Source organism: Armigeres subalbatus, chromosome 3 (assembly GCF_024139115.2).
Source record: "Armigeres subalbatus isolate Guangzhou_Male chromosome 3, GZ_Asu_2, whole genome shotgun sequence".
NCBI lineage: Eukaryota > Metazoa > Arthropoda > Insecta > Diptera > Culicidae > Armigeres > Armigeres subalbatus.
Genome location: NC_085141.1, coordinates 358,617,792 through 358,633,669, shown reverse-complemented (window position 1 = coordinate 358,633,669; position 15,878 = coordinate 358,617,792). Strand labels below are relative to the sequence as shown.

At 40.8% G+C, this 15,878-nt stretch overlaps 2 protein-coding genes across 3 annotated transcripts in view; one reads left to right on the top strand and one right to left on the bottom strand.

Annotated features, from left to right (window-relative positions):
* The window catches only part of LOC134226208 (serine/threonine-protein kinase ULK2), a 150,958-nt gene that overhangs the window by 93,633 nt on the left and 41,447 nt on the right, over positions 1-15,878 (bottom strand). The gene's annotated exons all lie outside the window — the stretch shown is intronic.
* LOC134226205 (leucine-rich repeat-containing protein let-4) lies at positions 722-14,446 on the top strand. The gene is made up of 5 exons (XM_062706819.1): positions 722-1,132; positions 9,283-9,551; positions 9,623-10,131; positions 10,450-10,684; positions 10,759-14,446. Exons 1-5 carry the CDS (start codon positions 1,080-1,082, stop codon positions 11,244-11,246), a joined length of 1,554 nt encoding a protein of 517 aa, XP_062562803.1. The 5' UTR covers positions 722-1,079; the 3' UTR covers positions 11,247-14,446.

The following is a 15,878-nucleotide window of genomic DNA, read 5'->3' as shown; positions in this document are numbered from 1 at the left end:
TCTATTTCGAACATTTTAAAAGGATATAAGTAATTCTATTGGTTTCTGTAGATACGTATGTAGAAATTAGAAGCTTTAAACCAAATTTACGTCTTTGATACAATTTTTGAAGCATTAGACCCACCCACTTAAATGTTATAAATGTAGGGAGACATTTTTAATTTTTACGAAAAAAATTGACGTAACTTTGTAATTATTATATAATAAAATGTATATAATAAAAATATAGTAAATGTATATAGCAAAAATATGCATATTCATTTGCTTATTCAATTGAAAGAATCAATGTTCATCGACTATAATTTCTAATGATATCATTATTCAGCACTGAAAAACGGTAGAAACAAAAGAGTCCTGATTGACAAAGTATTTTTCAATCTATATCATAATTTCTTTGAAACCTGTTCAACTGAAGTGAGCTATCGATTGTATGCTATTTCGCCAAGAATGAATAAAACCCACATTCAAGTTCCGATAACAAACGTGAATTTGACACCGACCGTAGGTAGTGATGACGGACGAGGTCCACGACGACGCACCTAGAGTGGAAAATCGTGGTCGCCGTCATCGCCAAAATATCACGCCGTCGATGATGCGGCTAGTAGAGAGCGAGAGTGAGCAAAGTGGAAGAGAACCATCGCTACTACCACTGCGACTGCCATGCCAGCAGCAGCTCGGGAGGCGGAGGAGGTCGGCCTATAATCGACCGTCGTCGTCGCGAGCGCGCTGCTGCCGAGGGAAGAAGGCCTCAGTGTAGAGCCAGAAGTGCAACAGAGCGGAGCTTACCGGAGAAGCCGTTAGGCATGGCTGTCTGATCGCCGTGAACATTTGAGATTATTGTTTCGCGATTAGAGAATTCTTTTTTCGAACGATTTCCCACATGTGCTGACCGATGATAAGCGGGACAGTGAACGTTCAAATCAATTATTGATCCGGGATTTTTGGGGGTGAAGGACTGCAAGTGATAAGGATTCGTTGGTCGGACGCCGTTGGAGTAACGGAAAGTGAAAGGGATCATCTACCGTCGACGAGGCGGAGAAAAATACCGGTTGGGAGTGAAAATACATCCTCAGTTTACAATGCAAAAGCCGAGATTAGTGGCGTGCGGATTGGCACTGATATTGGTGCTGAGGTGAGAATCTCCGGAAGGCTCGAGTAGCTGTAATCGTATTTGGAATTGGAAGTGAAACAGCAGCAGTTATACAGTTGGAGGTGGCAAAGTTTGGGACTGTGCTAATGAACTCACTACGAGGTACAAAGATTTGTTAGCTTGCGCTTGCGAGTAGAGCTGATAGTGGTGAATAATGAGGCCGGGTATGCGAGTTCCGCCTCAATGTTAGCAATGAGGAGGGGTGGGTTAATTACATATCATGGAGGGAAGGTCGGGAAATAAACCTTGACCGTTGGTGGCTGAAATTTTCTACATCTTCGGAATACGGATCGTTTGTAAAAGTCATCGTGGGTCATCAACCTCAGTAATGGACTATTTACGTCAAATCACAATTTCAACAGTTACTCGCATTTATGATGGGTTTGTGACTGTCGGTCCGATCTGGTAGTAACGAGGAAAAGTAGTGATTCTGTCAGACTCTAATTAAAGATCGGTGTGAAACTCCGGCCGTGGCTCGAGCGAGCGCATGTCGTCGCTTACGCGATCATCATCAGACGGCGTGGAAGCGTTCGGCTGGGCGCAAAAACTTGGACTGAACTCATCCGGATTGGCATGCGGATAGTTTTTCCTTAACCAGCACCACGAAGACTATGTGAACAGAGCAGTGATACAAAAATATACTTTGGCTTTCTGGTGAAGTGGATGGTGAAAAAGCTGCACCAGCCGGCGGCAATCGTCGATTTGCCGGTTTGCAACTTCAATTTCACCGACTTTCAATAGCCGTTGCGTTGCGGAGGTACTTTCCAGAAAGAAGTCTTTCATTTGCCATCCAGATTGTTTGTACGAACGGTACCTATGTGTTGCGAAAAAAAAAGTGAAAAAACAAACAAGCTGCTGCCAGAAGCTGTAATCCATTTGGTCCGGATTAAACAAAGTGGGGTCTGGTTCGCCCGGTTGCGATACAGCCGGGAAGATGTTCGGCAAGTGAAATCGAAAGTGAATGCTATGTTTCCCGTTGAAATGTGTAAGAAATGGTTTGATAGCAAATGACCTCACTGCTAATGGACTGAACGGGATGGTATCTGCGTTCGTGCCGTGCATGCTTTCAAACGCGCCAGCAAACAGCTGATAAGGCATCGGTGTGGTGACGGCGGCGGCTTGTAGTGATTCAGAACAATACTCATGATTACAGGTATAGTTAGGTACATACTGCATTCAGGTGGAGTGTGATGGGCGGGCGAGATTACGAAATGTGTTTCTGCCAGCAACGTTTGGTCAGACCGAGTAATTTTACACGGAAAATGAAATGACGAATGCCAGCGGACCACAGGATACGAAACCCAATTATGTAGCTGGGAAGGAATGGTGGCGTGTGATGACAACGTTTATGACTGAGGTGACCGTTCTGCGAATGACGGCATAATAATTTGGAACCAATTCGGGAAATGATGATTACATCACCCTCATATATCCATTGTCACATTCTCGATAATACTATTAAAAATATAGTTCAGAATATATTTGAAATTCTGTATGTACCAGCTAGCGTTTTAACTGCAAACAATAGTTTTTTTTTCTTTAAATTGATAGCAGAGCTGTAAGTTGAAGAATAGATTTTTTCGAATAACTGATGTATCAGTAGTCAGAAAATTACAATTCATATAAAAAAAATTTTTCACTATGAGATTGAAAATAAATCTTTCAGAGTATACCAAGAGGACGTATACTGAAGGAAAAGTATCTGTTTTATTTTTACTATTTGTTTTAGCTCATGACGCTTTATTTTATAAACAGCTTGTTAGTTAACGCTATATCCAGGAAGATTATTTCATGGCTTTAAAATGAAGGTAAAATCAAAAGTCTTAGCACGTGTTTTAGATTAAGTTGGAACTAATAATAAAAAGTTATTTAGATAAAGGAAAGGTTTTCTTATCTACATGATAAATGTTCCCTCGAAACATTCACGAAACAACAACTCTATGAAGTTTTGCAACACGGTTTAGAGAACAAGAAAATGTTTTTTGATTTTGTGTTTCGAATCATTTTTATGGACAGTGAAATTTTTATCAGCAAGACAAATAAGTCACCATTATTGGATGCCTTTCCTCCATCTCAAATAAATACTTTGTACCATTAAGCAAATTTTATATCATCAATAAACTTTTTCTAATAACTGTGTTAAATTTCAACTAAGTACGGACAGTTCGTCGGATGACGTTCAGTCGAATGACATTTGCTCGAAAGAATATTTAGTCGAAGGAACATTTAGTGGAATGGACATTCGGTCGAATAGACATTTAGTCGAAACGACATTTAGTCAAAAAGACATTTAGTCAAATGGACATCTAGTCGAAAAGTGAATTTCAGCATAATATGTCGGTAATAGTCGGTAATATGCCGTGCGGTAAGACGCGCGGTTACAAAGCAAGACCATGCTGAGGGTGGCTGGGTTCGATTCCCGGTGCCGGTCTAGGCAATTTTCGGATTGGAAATTGTCTCGACTTCCCTGGGCATAAAAGTATCATCGTGCTAGCCTCATGATATACGAATGCAAAAATGGTAACCTGGCTTAGAAACCTCGCAGTTAATAACTGTGGAAGTGCTCAATGAACACTAAGCTGCGAGGCGGCTCTGTCCCAGTGTGGGGATGTAATGCCAATAAGAAGAAGAAGAAGAAGATGTCGGTAATGGGTAAAATTTAGTAAAATGGATAATTAGTGAATAAATTTTTGATTAAATAGGGAGCGGGACCATATGGGCAGCACCCCCTATTCACGTCCGTAACGTTAATAACTCGACCGCGTTCCAACCAAATGGCTTGATTTTTTGTACATCACTAGATATCGACAGAAACTAACCATGTACTAAAAAACAAGCAATTCGATTGTAATGCGCTCGAGTAATGAACGTTGCTGACGGGAATAGGGGGTGCTGCCCAAATGGTTCTCTACCCTAATCCACAAGATACATGGATGAATTGATTGGAGTACTTCAGTGGACGTGAGAATATTCAATCAGCAGCGGAAGAAACGAATACGGAAGCTAATGATGATTTTTCGCCTGAGCAAACTGAATCTTCTTTAGACCCTGGTAGAGTTCGAAATCTGTATCTGTGAAGATTATAACGTGGTGAAATTCAAAGGAATAGTACTAAACTCGTCTTATGCCAGATTCTATTTCAATATTTTTTTGGCACAAGCTCAAAAGCCAATGATATCAATGTTATTGTTCCAATACTTCATCGTAGTCGGCTTTGGGACATTTCGTTGATTGGCATTTAGTCGAATGACAGGATGTTTAGTCGAAGGGACATTTGGTCGAATAGATATTTAATCGAAAGTAAAGTGCAGCCTAGGTTTTGTTATTCTTTCCAGGGATACTTTTTCTTTCACTTAATATTCATACAATAATACAGTTAGAAATTCCCTTCCAACCATAATTCGTTAATGATTGGTCGAAAACTTAGTCAACATAAGACGATTAATTATTGATTAATTATTTTAGAGCGTCTTAGGGGAAACCTTCCTTAAAAACCTTTTAACCTTCCAACATAAGACCTTAAGTCTATTCGACGTAATGTCTTTTCGACCAAATGTCATTGGACGAAACATCATTCGACTGAATCAGCGGTTCTCAACCTGGGGTACATGACCAAGAGGCCCGGAAGCCTAATTTCAAGAGGCCTGGAAGCCTCCTTTCATGAGGCCCGGAAGAGGTTCGGAAACCTACTTTCAAGAGGCCCAGAAGCCTCCTTTCAAGAGGCCCAGAAGCCTCCTCTCAAGAGGCTCAGAAGCCTCCTTTCAAGAGGCCCGGAAGCCCAATTTCAAGAGGCCCGGAAGCTTCCTTTCATGAGGCCCGGAAGTCTCTTTTCAAGAGGCCTAGAAGTCTCCTTTCAAGAGGCCCAGAAGCCTCCTCTCAAGAAGTTCAGAAGCCTCCTTTCAAGAGGCTCAGAAGCCTCCTCTCGAGAGGCCCAGAAGCCTCCTTCCAAAAGGCCCGGAAGCTTCACTTCAAGTGGCTCGGAATTCATCTTTCTAGAGGCTTGGAGGTCCACATTCAAGAGGCACTGAGGAATCCTTCCAAGATGCTTAGAAACCTTGTTTTAGGTGTCTTTCGATTAATTATTATTGACTAAAGTTTTTTTTTTCCAAACATCCATTCGATTAAATGTACCAAGATCATACGTTCGAAAATCTGCTTTCGATGAAATGTCCATTCGACGTAATGTCCTTTCGATCAAACGTCATTCGACCAAATATACGACGATTCTTCATCCTAAAATTTTGAAATTTCACAAAGCTTTAAAAAATCGAGTCGGTTATTTGGCGAAATGATCGTTTTGTCGAAAGGGCTATTTGACCGAACTGGTTGATATTTTCGGTTAAATGATCCGTTCAGCAAATTCACATTTTCGATCGTACGTCGCTTTCAGCCAAATGACATTTTCGGTCAAACCTTTTTCCATCCAATAATAGTTTCGACCAAATGGAATTAGGTTAGATGACTTTTGGCTTATTATTCTAACCCGTCAAGTGGCCCTCGAACAAATGGCTTTCCGTCGAATGACGCCAGGAAAACGACGGGAAGAACTGTTTGGCCGAAAGTCTTCAACCAAAGATCATAGGTCGTTCAACCGAAATGGTCGTTTTGCAAAAAGGTCCATTTGGCCGAATAGTTTGACTTTGTTGGCCATATAACCCATTTCAGTAAATGACATTAACGACAGTAAAATCAAGAAAAAATCTTCAAAAAAGCACGCAAAAAAAATCGTCATGCCACGCCAATTCACGGTGCCACCGCCTTGTGACCAAATGACATTTTCGGTTGAATGGCCCCTCCCTTCCAAGCAACCATTTTGATCAAGCAAAATTTTCGGCCACTAGACCTATTCGGCCTAACGACCTGTTAGAGTACACGGCTTTTTCGGTCGAATTAACAGTTTGGTCATATGTCTCCTTCGGCCAAACCGCATTTTATATCAAAAGACCCTTGATCATTTTTTGTGGAATTTCAGAAGAATTTCTTAGAGACAATTCAAAGAAATTCGTTCAGAATTCCGAAAAAAATCCATTAGGAATTCCGAATAGTTTTCTACAAAAACGAACATTTTCCTATAAAAATCTGAATAATGTTAGGGAAAATCTAAATAATTTCTTGTGGAATTCCGTAGATTTTCTTTTTGAAATTCGTGGGGATTTGTTGTTTTTGGACTTACCTTAAATACGTTAATTTCATTGGCATATTTTTTATGCGAATTTACGAATGATGGAACCAACAAACAAATTTTCTTCACCGCGACAAAGCGCCTAATCGAAAACTTTCTAACATGAAATAAAAGATACAATTTTTGAAATACCGATTACTATACAAATACTAATACTATATGTAGTAGTATATGAAGTCGATGCACCATGCGTCACCATCTTCACATTTATTGAAATCATCACCCAAGAAGCCCCATTTTCCAGAAAAAAAACATTCTCTGGGACTTACATTCAGGTTGTCAAAACCACCGTATGCACATAAAAATGCAAATGACTTAAACGAACTTAATGAAAATTCACAAGCGATGAACCCCTTCTCAGAAGGTTTTGATTTTGTAACCAAATAATCTTGAAATTGCCTCAGAAATTCAACAAACGGCAGTCACCAGTCCCCAGAGTTTTTTCATGAGAAACTCGCATACTGATTTTAATGAAGTCAGAATTTTTAGAAAAGCTTCGAAATAGTAATGTCCGGTTTGCTTGTTCAGTTAGGTTGTTGAAGCGTAATCCAACACTACTGGCGCTGGATTATGTTAGTGGGCACAAATTAGCTCACCAGCGACGGGAGAAGGACAGTTTCGCCCTTTTAAAATGTTGGTGCAGAACTATTTAACTATTGAACAAGTACTTTTTGTAAACAGCTTATTGGGGTCACTTAGGACCATACGAGGCTACAAAGCAAGACCATGCTGAAGGTGGCTGGGTTCGATTCCCGGTCCGGAAATTTTTGGGTTGGAAATTTTCTTGACTTCCCTGGGAATAAATTGAGTAAATTTGAAAAAGCTTTGGTACGAAATATTTTTAATTTCAAGGTTTGCTGGATTTTTATAAACTCTTGGTGCAAGATGCAGTCGATTTTATGTTTTAGAAAATGAACCAAGATTTTCTCAATGACGAAAAAATCCACGAAATCTTGTAGGAAAATTTCAAAGCTGAGATTTTGACAAAAAATATGTTTATCGACTGACTTTCACCCCATTTTCAATGAATAATTTTGACAAGTTGTCACCGGTGAATAAATTTTGCAAGGTATTGGAATGTAACAATGCAAGTCGTTCATTTTCAAATATTCAAGGAATAATAAAAAAGCACTCGCATAACAATCCAGCCTTTCAATTTATAAATATCATAAACTATAAAACCAACGGATCTGGGTTCAACATAAATGAATCGATTTCAAGCGTAAAAATAGAATCCGCCACGCCGCACAAGGAAGCTTGATAACACCGCTGACCGAGTGCACTCCGTAAAAGGAAAACATTCACGCACAAAAAAAACGACTAACAAACTAAAATTCGTATTCTAACAGGGCGGTCGGTCGCCCGGTCAACTATCCACATACTTAATTCAATTATTCAGCAACAACAGTTCTTAGAAAAAAAAAAGAAAAGAACGTTCGACGACCGACCGATCAGATGGGGGTCGAACTTTCCAAGCGCCAAACGACGACACGGCGCAATCAAGGCAAATCAAATTCAAAACAAGCCGCACTCTGTCTCCAGTGAGAATGTCACGATTCGCACCGTCCCCAACCCCAATGCCGTCATTCATTGGGTACCTGCTGAATTGGCTCGCTGCTAATTCAATCATATCGGATTCAAGATGTTCGTTAGGGTGAAGATGGGTTGTTCTCAGTGTTCTCACGTGGAATATGTAACCAATGCAAATGGGGATAATATTCTATGCAACATTTACGACAATTTTTTTTTAAAACAAGTTCTTTTTATTAAAGGAGAGGAATGGCTTAAATTACTCGATGTAGAACACTTTCGAAAATTCCTCTTCCTTTGGAATTCGAATGCTTACACAGATCATAAAATTTCATTTTAGCTTATCACATTAGATTAAATGTAATTAGGATAGAAGAAATTACGGCTTGGTTAATCATTCCCAGGGGGTTTCTAAAATGCTTCTCCTTTGTGGATAAAAGCATTTTGTGGTCGAGTTTCAGAATATCTAATCTTCAGCATTGAAACAAAGCCTTTTATATGTCACCCTAATAAAACATTCGTCCATATATGTTGGGTCCGTTCAATACAGATTCGCATATCTGCCGAACCTTGAATCTTCCGAGTCAGCGAGAAGGAGTGTAAACACGTGACGTCACGTCTCATAATCGGCAGAGGGCACCCGACAACAATAGGCCGGACCCGCAAGCTTAATGATGATAAAGAAAAAATCAGACAATCTTGTCGATCACGGTGAAGCGATATAAATAAACCGGGGTGAGATTACGTTCGGGCGGATTGACGGCCGAGGAATGGGGGGGCTTGAATCAACATAGAGGCGATATGAGTTTAGGTGCGCTGCTGACGAAAGCGCGACTTCATCTTTGAACCCGTTGAGTAAACGGACGACACTGATTTCGAATTATGGTGTTTAGTGTTTACGGTTGGGAAGATTGGATGAGAAAAAATTGTATTCTTCTTATTGCCGAACGAAAAAAAAAAGATACTGAAAATTATTTTCATTAAAGTTTCATTTTATGATATTTTGTTGAATGACATTTTTGTGGACGATAATTCGAAGGAAGGTATTGAGTCCAATAATATCGAAGCCCTTATCTCCAACGTTGAAAAGTGAAATTCCTTGTCCATTCTGATATCGTATGATGCAATACATCCGACACTGATAACCCGTACAACCCATTGTCGAATCTGACGTCAATCAAATAAAACTTATCAATTGATTCAGAAAGGTTCAAAGCTCGACTCCCGCTCGTTCGGAAGCAAGCGTTAATCACAGGACCACTCAACCCATATGTAGCTCCAGCAGTTTCACTTCCGTGCCATAAAAAAAATGTTCAATTCCAAAACGAGGACCAATCAAACCATGATCCAGACGTGTATTAATCAAATTTCTATTTACCAACCCTCCCGCCCGAACCTTATTCCAATTACGCCCAAAAAGCATCTGTTTGCCGACCGCCTTGGCCAGCAGTAGCAATAGCAACCCCGCCGATGACAGCGACTACCACTACGACGACGAATACGACGATGAGTATGACGACACCTACGATGACGACGACGGTGGAGGCGGCGGCGCTGGCCAGCAGGGTTCCCTCGACAGTGACAAATTGCTGCCGCCGGTCAGTAGTAGCACTCGAAGTCCTGCGGTGCTGTCAACGGATAGTCCAACCACGGCGGCAGCTCCACCGCTGTGGAGCGCAGAAGAGGAGGGTGAGTGTAGTGCCCCATTCTTAGGTTATTAATGATGTGCGGGAAATAATTGGATGTCTTTGTCCTTGCAGTGCCGGAGCAGTATCCTTGTCCGAGTGATTGCACCTGTGAGGATGGTACCAAGTTCCTGAATTGCTCCGATAGATCGCTGACGACGATTCCGGCGGATCTACCGCGGAATGTGATTCGCTTGGATCTGAGCGGTAACAACATCAAGGTCGTTCCGGTGGAGGCGTTTCAAAACTGTACCGAGGTGCGAGAGATTCTGCTGGATCGAAACGTAATCGAACAGCTGGACAAGGAGGTTTTCATGAAACTGGTTCGATTGGATGTCTTGGGGTTGGCGGGGAATCAGTTGAGTCATTTGGCGACGGATACTTTCGAGGAGGCGCAGTCTCTGAGGAGGCTGGTGCTTAACGACAACCCACTGGTGGTTCCGGATGACGGGCCTTTCTTGCAGCAGGAAGAATTGGAAGAACTGGAGATTGCTCACTGCAACTTAACCGAGTTGACGAAGGAAACGTTTAGCGGGCTGGCGGGATTAAAATGGCTGAATTTGGCAGGAAATGAGTTCGATGAGGTAAGTATTTTGATTCACTCATGTTCATAAAATTCATGTAATTATTCAAGCTTACAAGAAGATTGAACAAAATTTCAGTAGAAAGTGTAGAAAATTTCAATACCATCATCCGATGATGGATCTATTTTATGCTAAAGCTTCACAAAACCCATTACAAAAATTATACATGTTTTCAAAGCATGCCATAATCTTTATAATTCTAATTGAGTCCTGTTGAGCTCATTCATATTTTATCTACTGTAACCAATTATTCGATTCATGTCTCAAATTAGCAAAATCTTGTTCAAAGATACTTATTTGAATGTTATTAAATTACAGGATATAAGCACCGATGTCTTTGAACCGCTGGAAAACCTGCAGCGATTACACCTTCCACCACTATCTGAGGACGCCGTGCGCGATCTTTGCGACGTGGTAAAATCAATCGATGTCGTCGACATCACAACCCACAACATAAGTTGCTTCTACCTCGCCTCGGAGACGTCCTACGAGGAGAGCATCATCACACAACGTCCACTCACACCGGAACCGAAAATAGAACCCATCGAAGAAGGTAAAAAATTCCTCTCCCTTTCCAGATGTGATCCTTCCTGGAACTAACTTTCGATTGTCCTTATCCGCCTGCAGACATCAGCGACAACAAGCCATCCAAACCAACCAAATCGTCGAAGAAAGTGATCATCGAAGAGGAGAACGAAATCGATTCCGCCGAACAGGAGGAATCAGCCAAGAGCACGCCTGCTCCGCAACCGAAACCAGCACTGCCTGCGCGGAGATCTTCCAGCACAACCAGCACCACTTCAACGTCAGCCGCTCCCCCCACCGTGAGCGGGCCATCGTCGGCTTCGATAACGCACGCAGCGGACGACTCCAAGGACGACGTCAAGAAGGAAACCACCCCCGAGCAGGGCAATCAATCGCTGCTGGCGTCAATCAGCTCCGAAACCATGAGGCAGCTGCTGATGGCCATAATCGGATTGGGCATAGTAATCCTATTGATCGGTATCATCTGCCGACAAACGGGCCTCAAGAGCAAACTGTGCGGTTCCAAGCGAAGGCCGGCCCCAACGGATCAGGTACGGCCGGCCGAAGAGGTACCGCTGAATAAAGTCTAGTTCTTCTCCGTCATCTCCTTAATAGTTGTGTGATTTCCATCGAACGTCACCACTTCGTGTGTGATATTACTTGAAAAGTATTAGATTACGAAGTCATGGTGACGCATCAGTTCTTCCCCAAACCAACCGTGTTTAGACGTGGACGTAGGTAGAGCGGAAACCTTACTCAGCAATGTGGTGCAGGTGCTTCTTCGGTGGGAATTTGGTGGAAATTTGCCAAGCAAACGTTCCTGAGTAAAAAAGAACCGCATATATAACTCGTGTAACTCCACAGCACTATTTATGTTTATGCCACAGCAGACTAAAATGCACGTAGGAAGAAACTGAATATAAAACGCGTTTTTAGTACATACAGGACAGTTGAAACCATAAAGCAGAGCTTGAGGATGGCGCAACCCTAGTCGAGAATTGCGGTGAACAGTTGTACACCGTGGCGATTCGAATTCCGGTTGTTTTCAGTGTTCAAACCGTCGAACGAAGTACATATATTGTTTGGTTTGATTGGCAAAATTGTATGCACTTTAATTTTGGTGAACGAAATTCGCTGAAAGTTGTGCAATAAAATACTTATGACACCATTCCAATCTTCCTTTAAAGAGGCTTACAACCAATTTTGAAACCATGCTAAATATTTTAGATTGTAGATACGGAACAAAACCGATCGGAATTCGAACCATCACGGCACTTGAATTAGCCTAAGCAGGTAAAAATATTGAACCCTCGTTCAAGTATGTGGACATAAAAATACCTGAGGGAACAAGTACACTAAGAGGAGGAGGAGGTAAAGCCACACGACCAAAAGCAGCATTGTAAATATAGTTTATAGGAACGTAGGCAGATAGGGGCAGCGACAGAAGAGTGCGAGAGACGCAAGGTGCGAATCAGTGACACATCACCCGACCGTCATGACGACCACGACGACGATAAAGAGTAGGTTTAGGCGCGCGGCGACGAATGAATGAGAAGTGTTCTATAGCTCGTAAGTAGGTTATAGCTTATAAGTAGGCAGGCATCCGAACTCACACACGCTTGGGTGGGTGAAACATTCCTTTTAGAGACACAAAAATAAACGATTTCCTAGCAGGATTGATAAGAGATTAGATGGTAGCAGGTGGGACCTAATCTGCCGTCCCAAGCATATCTGTCCCATGTCGATTTTTATCATTTTTGAGTTTTATGCACCAAACGTTCTAAACTAATGTATATTTCATTGTGAACAAAAAAATACATATAGTTTGTTCGAAAACTTGGCGAAAAAATATCGGGTCATTTTGTCTCATTGTAGAATTTCCAAGCATAACTGTCCCATTGAAACAAATTTCATATAACATGTATTAAATTACTTCGAAGAGGCCAATTTTCATTATCAAATCATTCAGAGAAAGAATATGGGTTGTGGTATAGTTTCAATGGGTAAAAAGGTTAATCTACCTAACATCGTTGAAGCCTTTCTTGTGCATTATGAAAATTGAAAAGTAATAATTGAAGCATATTAAGATGATTTATATTAAAACTTGAGTGAGAATAGTCTCTCATTTTTAATCGCATTCTATGTACATATTTATTTAGACTGTTTCTTCCTTCCTTGTTGGCATTACCATTTTTGCATTCGTATATGATGAGGCTAACACGATAATACTTTTATGCCTAATTGCACCCGAAAATTCCTTTGACCGTGAGTCCAACCAAGCCACCTAAGCATCATCGCTTTGTAGTCGTGCTTCTAATCGCATGGCTATAAGGTAGGCCCATTCAATTTACATATATACAAGATTTTTGCAATAGCTTCGGAAGTGACTAATCGATTTTCAATAGCAAACAATGGGGCCGAATTTCCCGTCGAATGCAACTTATTACGAAAAAATGGTCCTTAACATGTGTTTACAAATGTTCACATACGCACCACACACAGGTGGAAGTTTCCACTCGACACATCAGATGCTAATCTGAAATAAGGAAACACCTGAAATAGGAATCATCAAACACCTTCGCAGTATTGCGGTATTGAGTTACCACGTAATCTGATTTTGATGCTTCTTCCAAAAATCCATCTGCGCTGAAACATAATTCACCTGAACCAGTGGCGTAGCCAGAAAATTGGTCTGGGGGGAGTTTTCCGAACATTTTTTCTTCGAAAAAAAAATTCTTCTAAAAATTTTGTCTCTGGGAGGGGGGGTTCATGTCCAAAACCACCCCCGTGGCTACGCCACTGACCATAACTTATTTCAGGATTAAATTATGTATAGGAACCAATTCTCACTGTCCTTATACTTATGTAAGATATAATATCTCTGGGGTTTTCAGACACACTCGTCCCCATGTCAGCTTTTTTATACATATTTTTTTCTATGGAGCGTGAGCCCCCTCCCCCAAAAGCTTACGTTATTAGTGTACGGCCCTTTACTACAATACGCTTTGAAAAGACCTTATGCATCTAATCTGAAACAGGTTATTATCCAGACCCAACTAAACTTTTGCTAAGCACAAAGTAATCTCTAGCACTGGGACAAATATGCTTGGAATTATCAATTTTGTCTTCAATTTCGCAGCATAAACGTCCCACTAAATAAATTCCACTAATAAAACAGTGTTTATTCTTTGAAACATACTAAGCCATTAGAAATACACTATTTTCATCGATATACGTTTATTAATCAAAATTTCATGGGGCAATTTAGCTACAAACTAAAAAATATGTTTCCAACTTCAATCGCATTTTTCTCAGTTGCATATTTTTTGACATGGGACAGATATGCTTGACACGGCAGTAATCTAAGCGAAAAGAACCAAAAATATCTATGCCAACCACTTCTACGGTTTTAGGGACATTCATTTGTATGCGAACACGATAGAGGCACTTTTTGTATACGCGTAACACAAATATTGAATTTTACTGAAAATTTACATTCTTGCGAATAGTCAATATATAGTATCAATTAGAAGCGACACCATCTTCCATGTTTGTTAAATTTGCACACACTTAACAATATCCACACTATCGACGACGAAGGCCAGACCTTCGAAGAGTGCTAACTAAAAGTCGGTGCATCATGTCGAGTCAGCTTTATCACCCCAGCAGTAGTAGTGAGTAGGCAATTAGTAGGCAACCGTCATATTACACCACATTCAGCTAAACCATTCATTCATACTAAATCTAGCGGAACAAAATAAATATACACTTGCCATTGCGATTTATTATAGATTGTACCGGAAAGGTTGTTTCATTTCTCCGAACGGAGCATTTTCGTGCCGTGCGTCAACTTGCGTACAAGTGATGATACTTGCGAAACTTGCAACTGAAGCAAATTGTATGCGATAGAGGAGCGCTGGTTGCATATCTTCCAGGGGCAGCATGGTGTGTGTACATAAGAAAATGATGTCAAGATCGTTTCATCTCGCTGACCGGGATGCCAGATGAGCACATTCATTGGGAATTTATTTGAAAATCTTTGAAAATTGTTAAGATTTTACAAATGAAAAATACTGCACATTAGCATCATTATAACAATACCTGAGTTATAAATCTAGTTTGAAGATTGAGACATTTATAGTGGATGACTGGGTGTACTAACTTGTACTTGACTCATGCACCACTGCATGAACGAGAAAAGTATTCCGTGGCATTCACCTTAAGCGATAGGGCGGACAGAGCAAAAGCATGCTCCACTAGAGTTAGGCAGCCTCCGCACCAGGGGGGGGGGGGGTATATGTGCTAGATCTCGCCTACCTATGGGGAAAGTGGGGCAAGATGCCTCCCCCCCCCTAGCGATAATCTTTGTAAAATGATGAAACTTCCTCGAATTATGTTGATTTGTCCATGTCCATGTCTTTATGACAACCTACCTTTGACATAAGTATTAATAAACACTGATTAATGACGTTTCAGTATCTTATAAACTGGTTTTAAGAAAAGTGTTTTATGATGCCTTAGTTTATCATATGGGGAGACATGGCCAACCCCTCGGGGCAAGACGAGCGAGAACCAAAAATTATATTAAAATTGTGCTGAATTTATATAAAAGGGGTGACACATTCCTTGCAAATGATGTTTCGCTTGAAAATGTCGTATTCCATGTTGATTTCTTGACCTCTGGCGCTACGACGATATTTGAATTTGCCTAAAGCTAATGTTTACGATCAAAACCATATCCGTTGTACAAATCGTCTCTAATTCAGGCAGAAACAATTTCGATGATGTTTGAGATGCATTTAAGGGTTAGGCGTCTCTTAATCTTGGAGATGACCTTGTTCCTAATACAGTCGGCAATACCGCCCCAAGTCAACGTATATCCAAAGATTTATATCCTATCGATCATAATTACTGTGAATCTCCTCATATTATTAATGTAGATATGCTATAGTTATGAAAAAATCTTGGTAAATATCAAGGTCTCTTCTGCTAGAGGGTATTTCTGGAAAAACGAACATCAAGCCATTCAAAGCACAGTTTTCGCAGCAGTTAGCAAAAGATTCAGGACACCGTTTACAAATATAACCATCATGAATAAACACCCGGTGTTTAACATGCTCAACAGCAAATTCGATGTACCGCCAGTTCGTCGTTATATTCCATTCAGTAACGAAAAGACCAGAGTTTCTCCTGTGGGTGATTGCCTTCTCCCAGCGCCATCA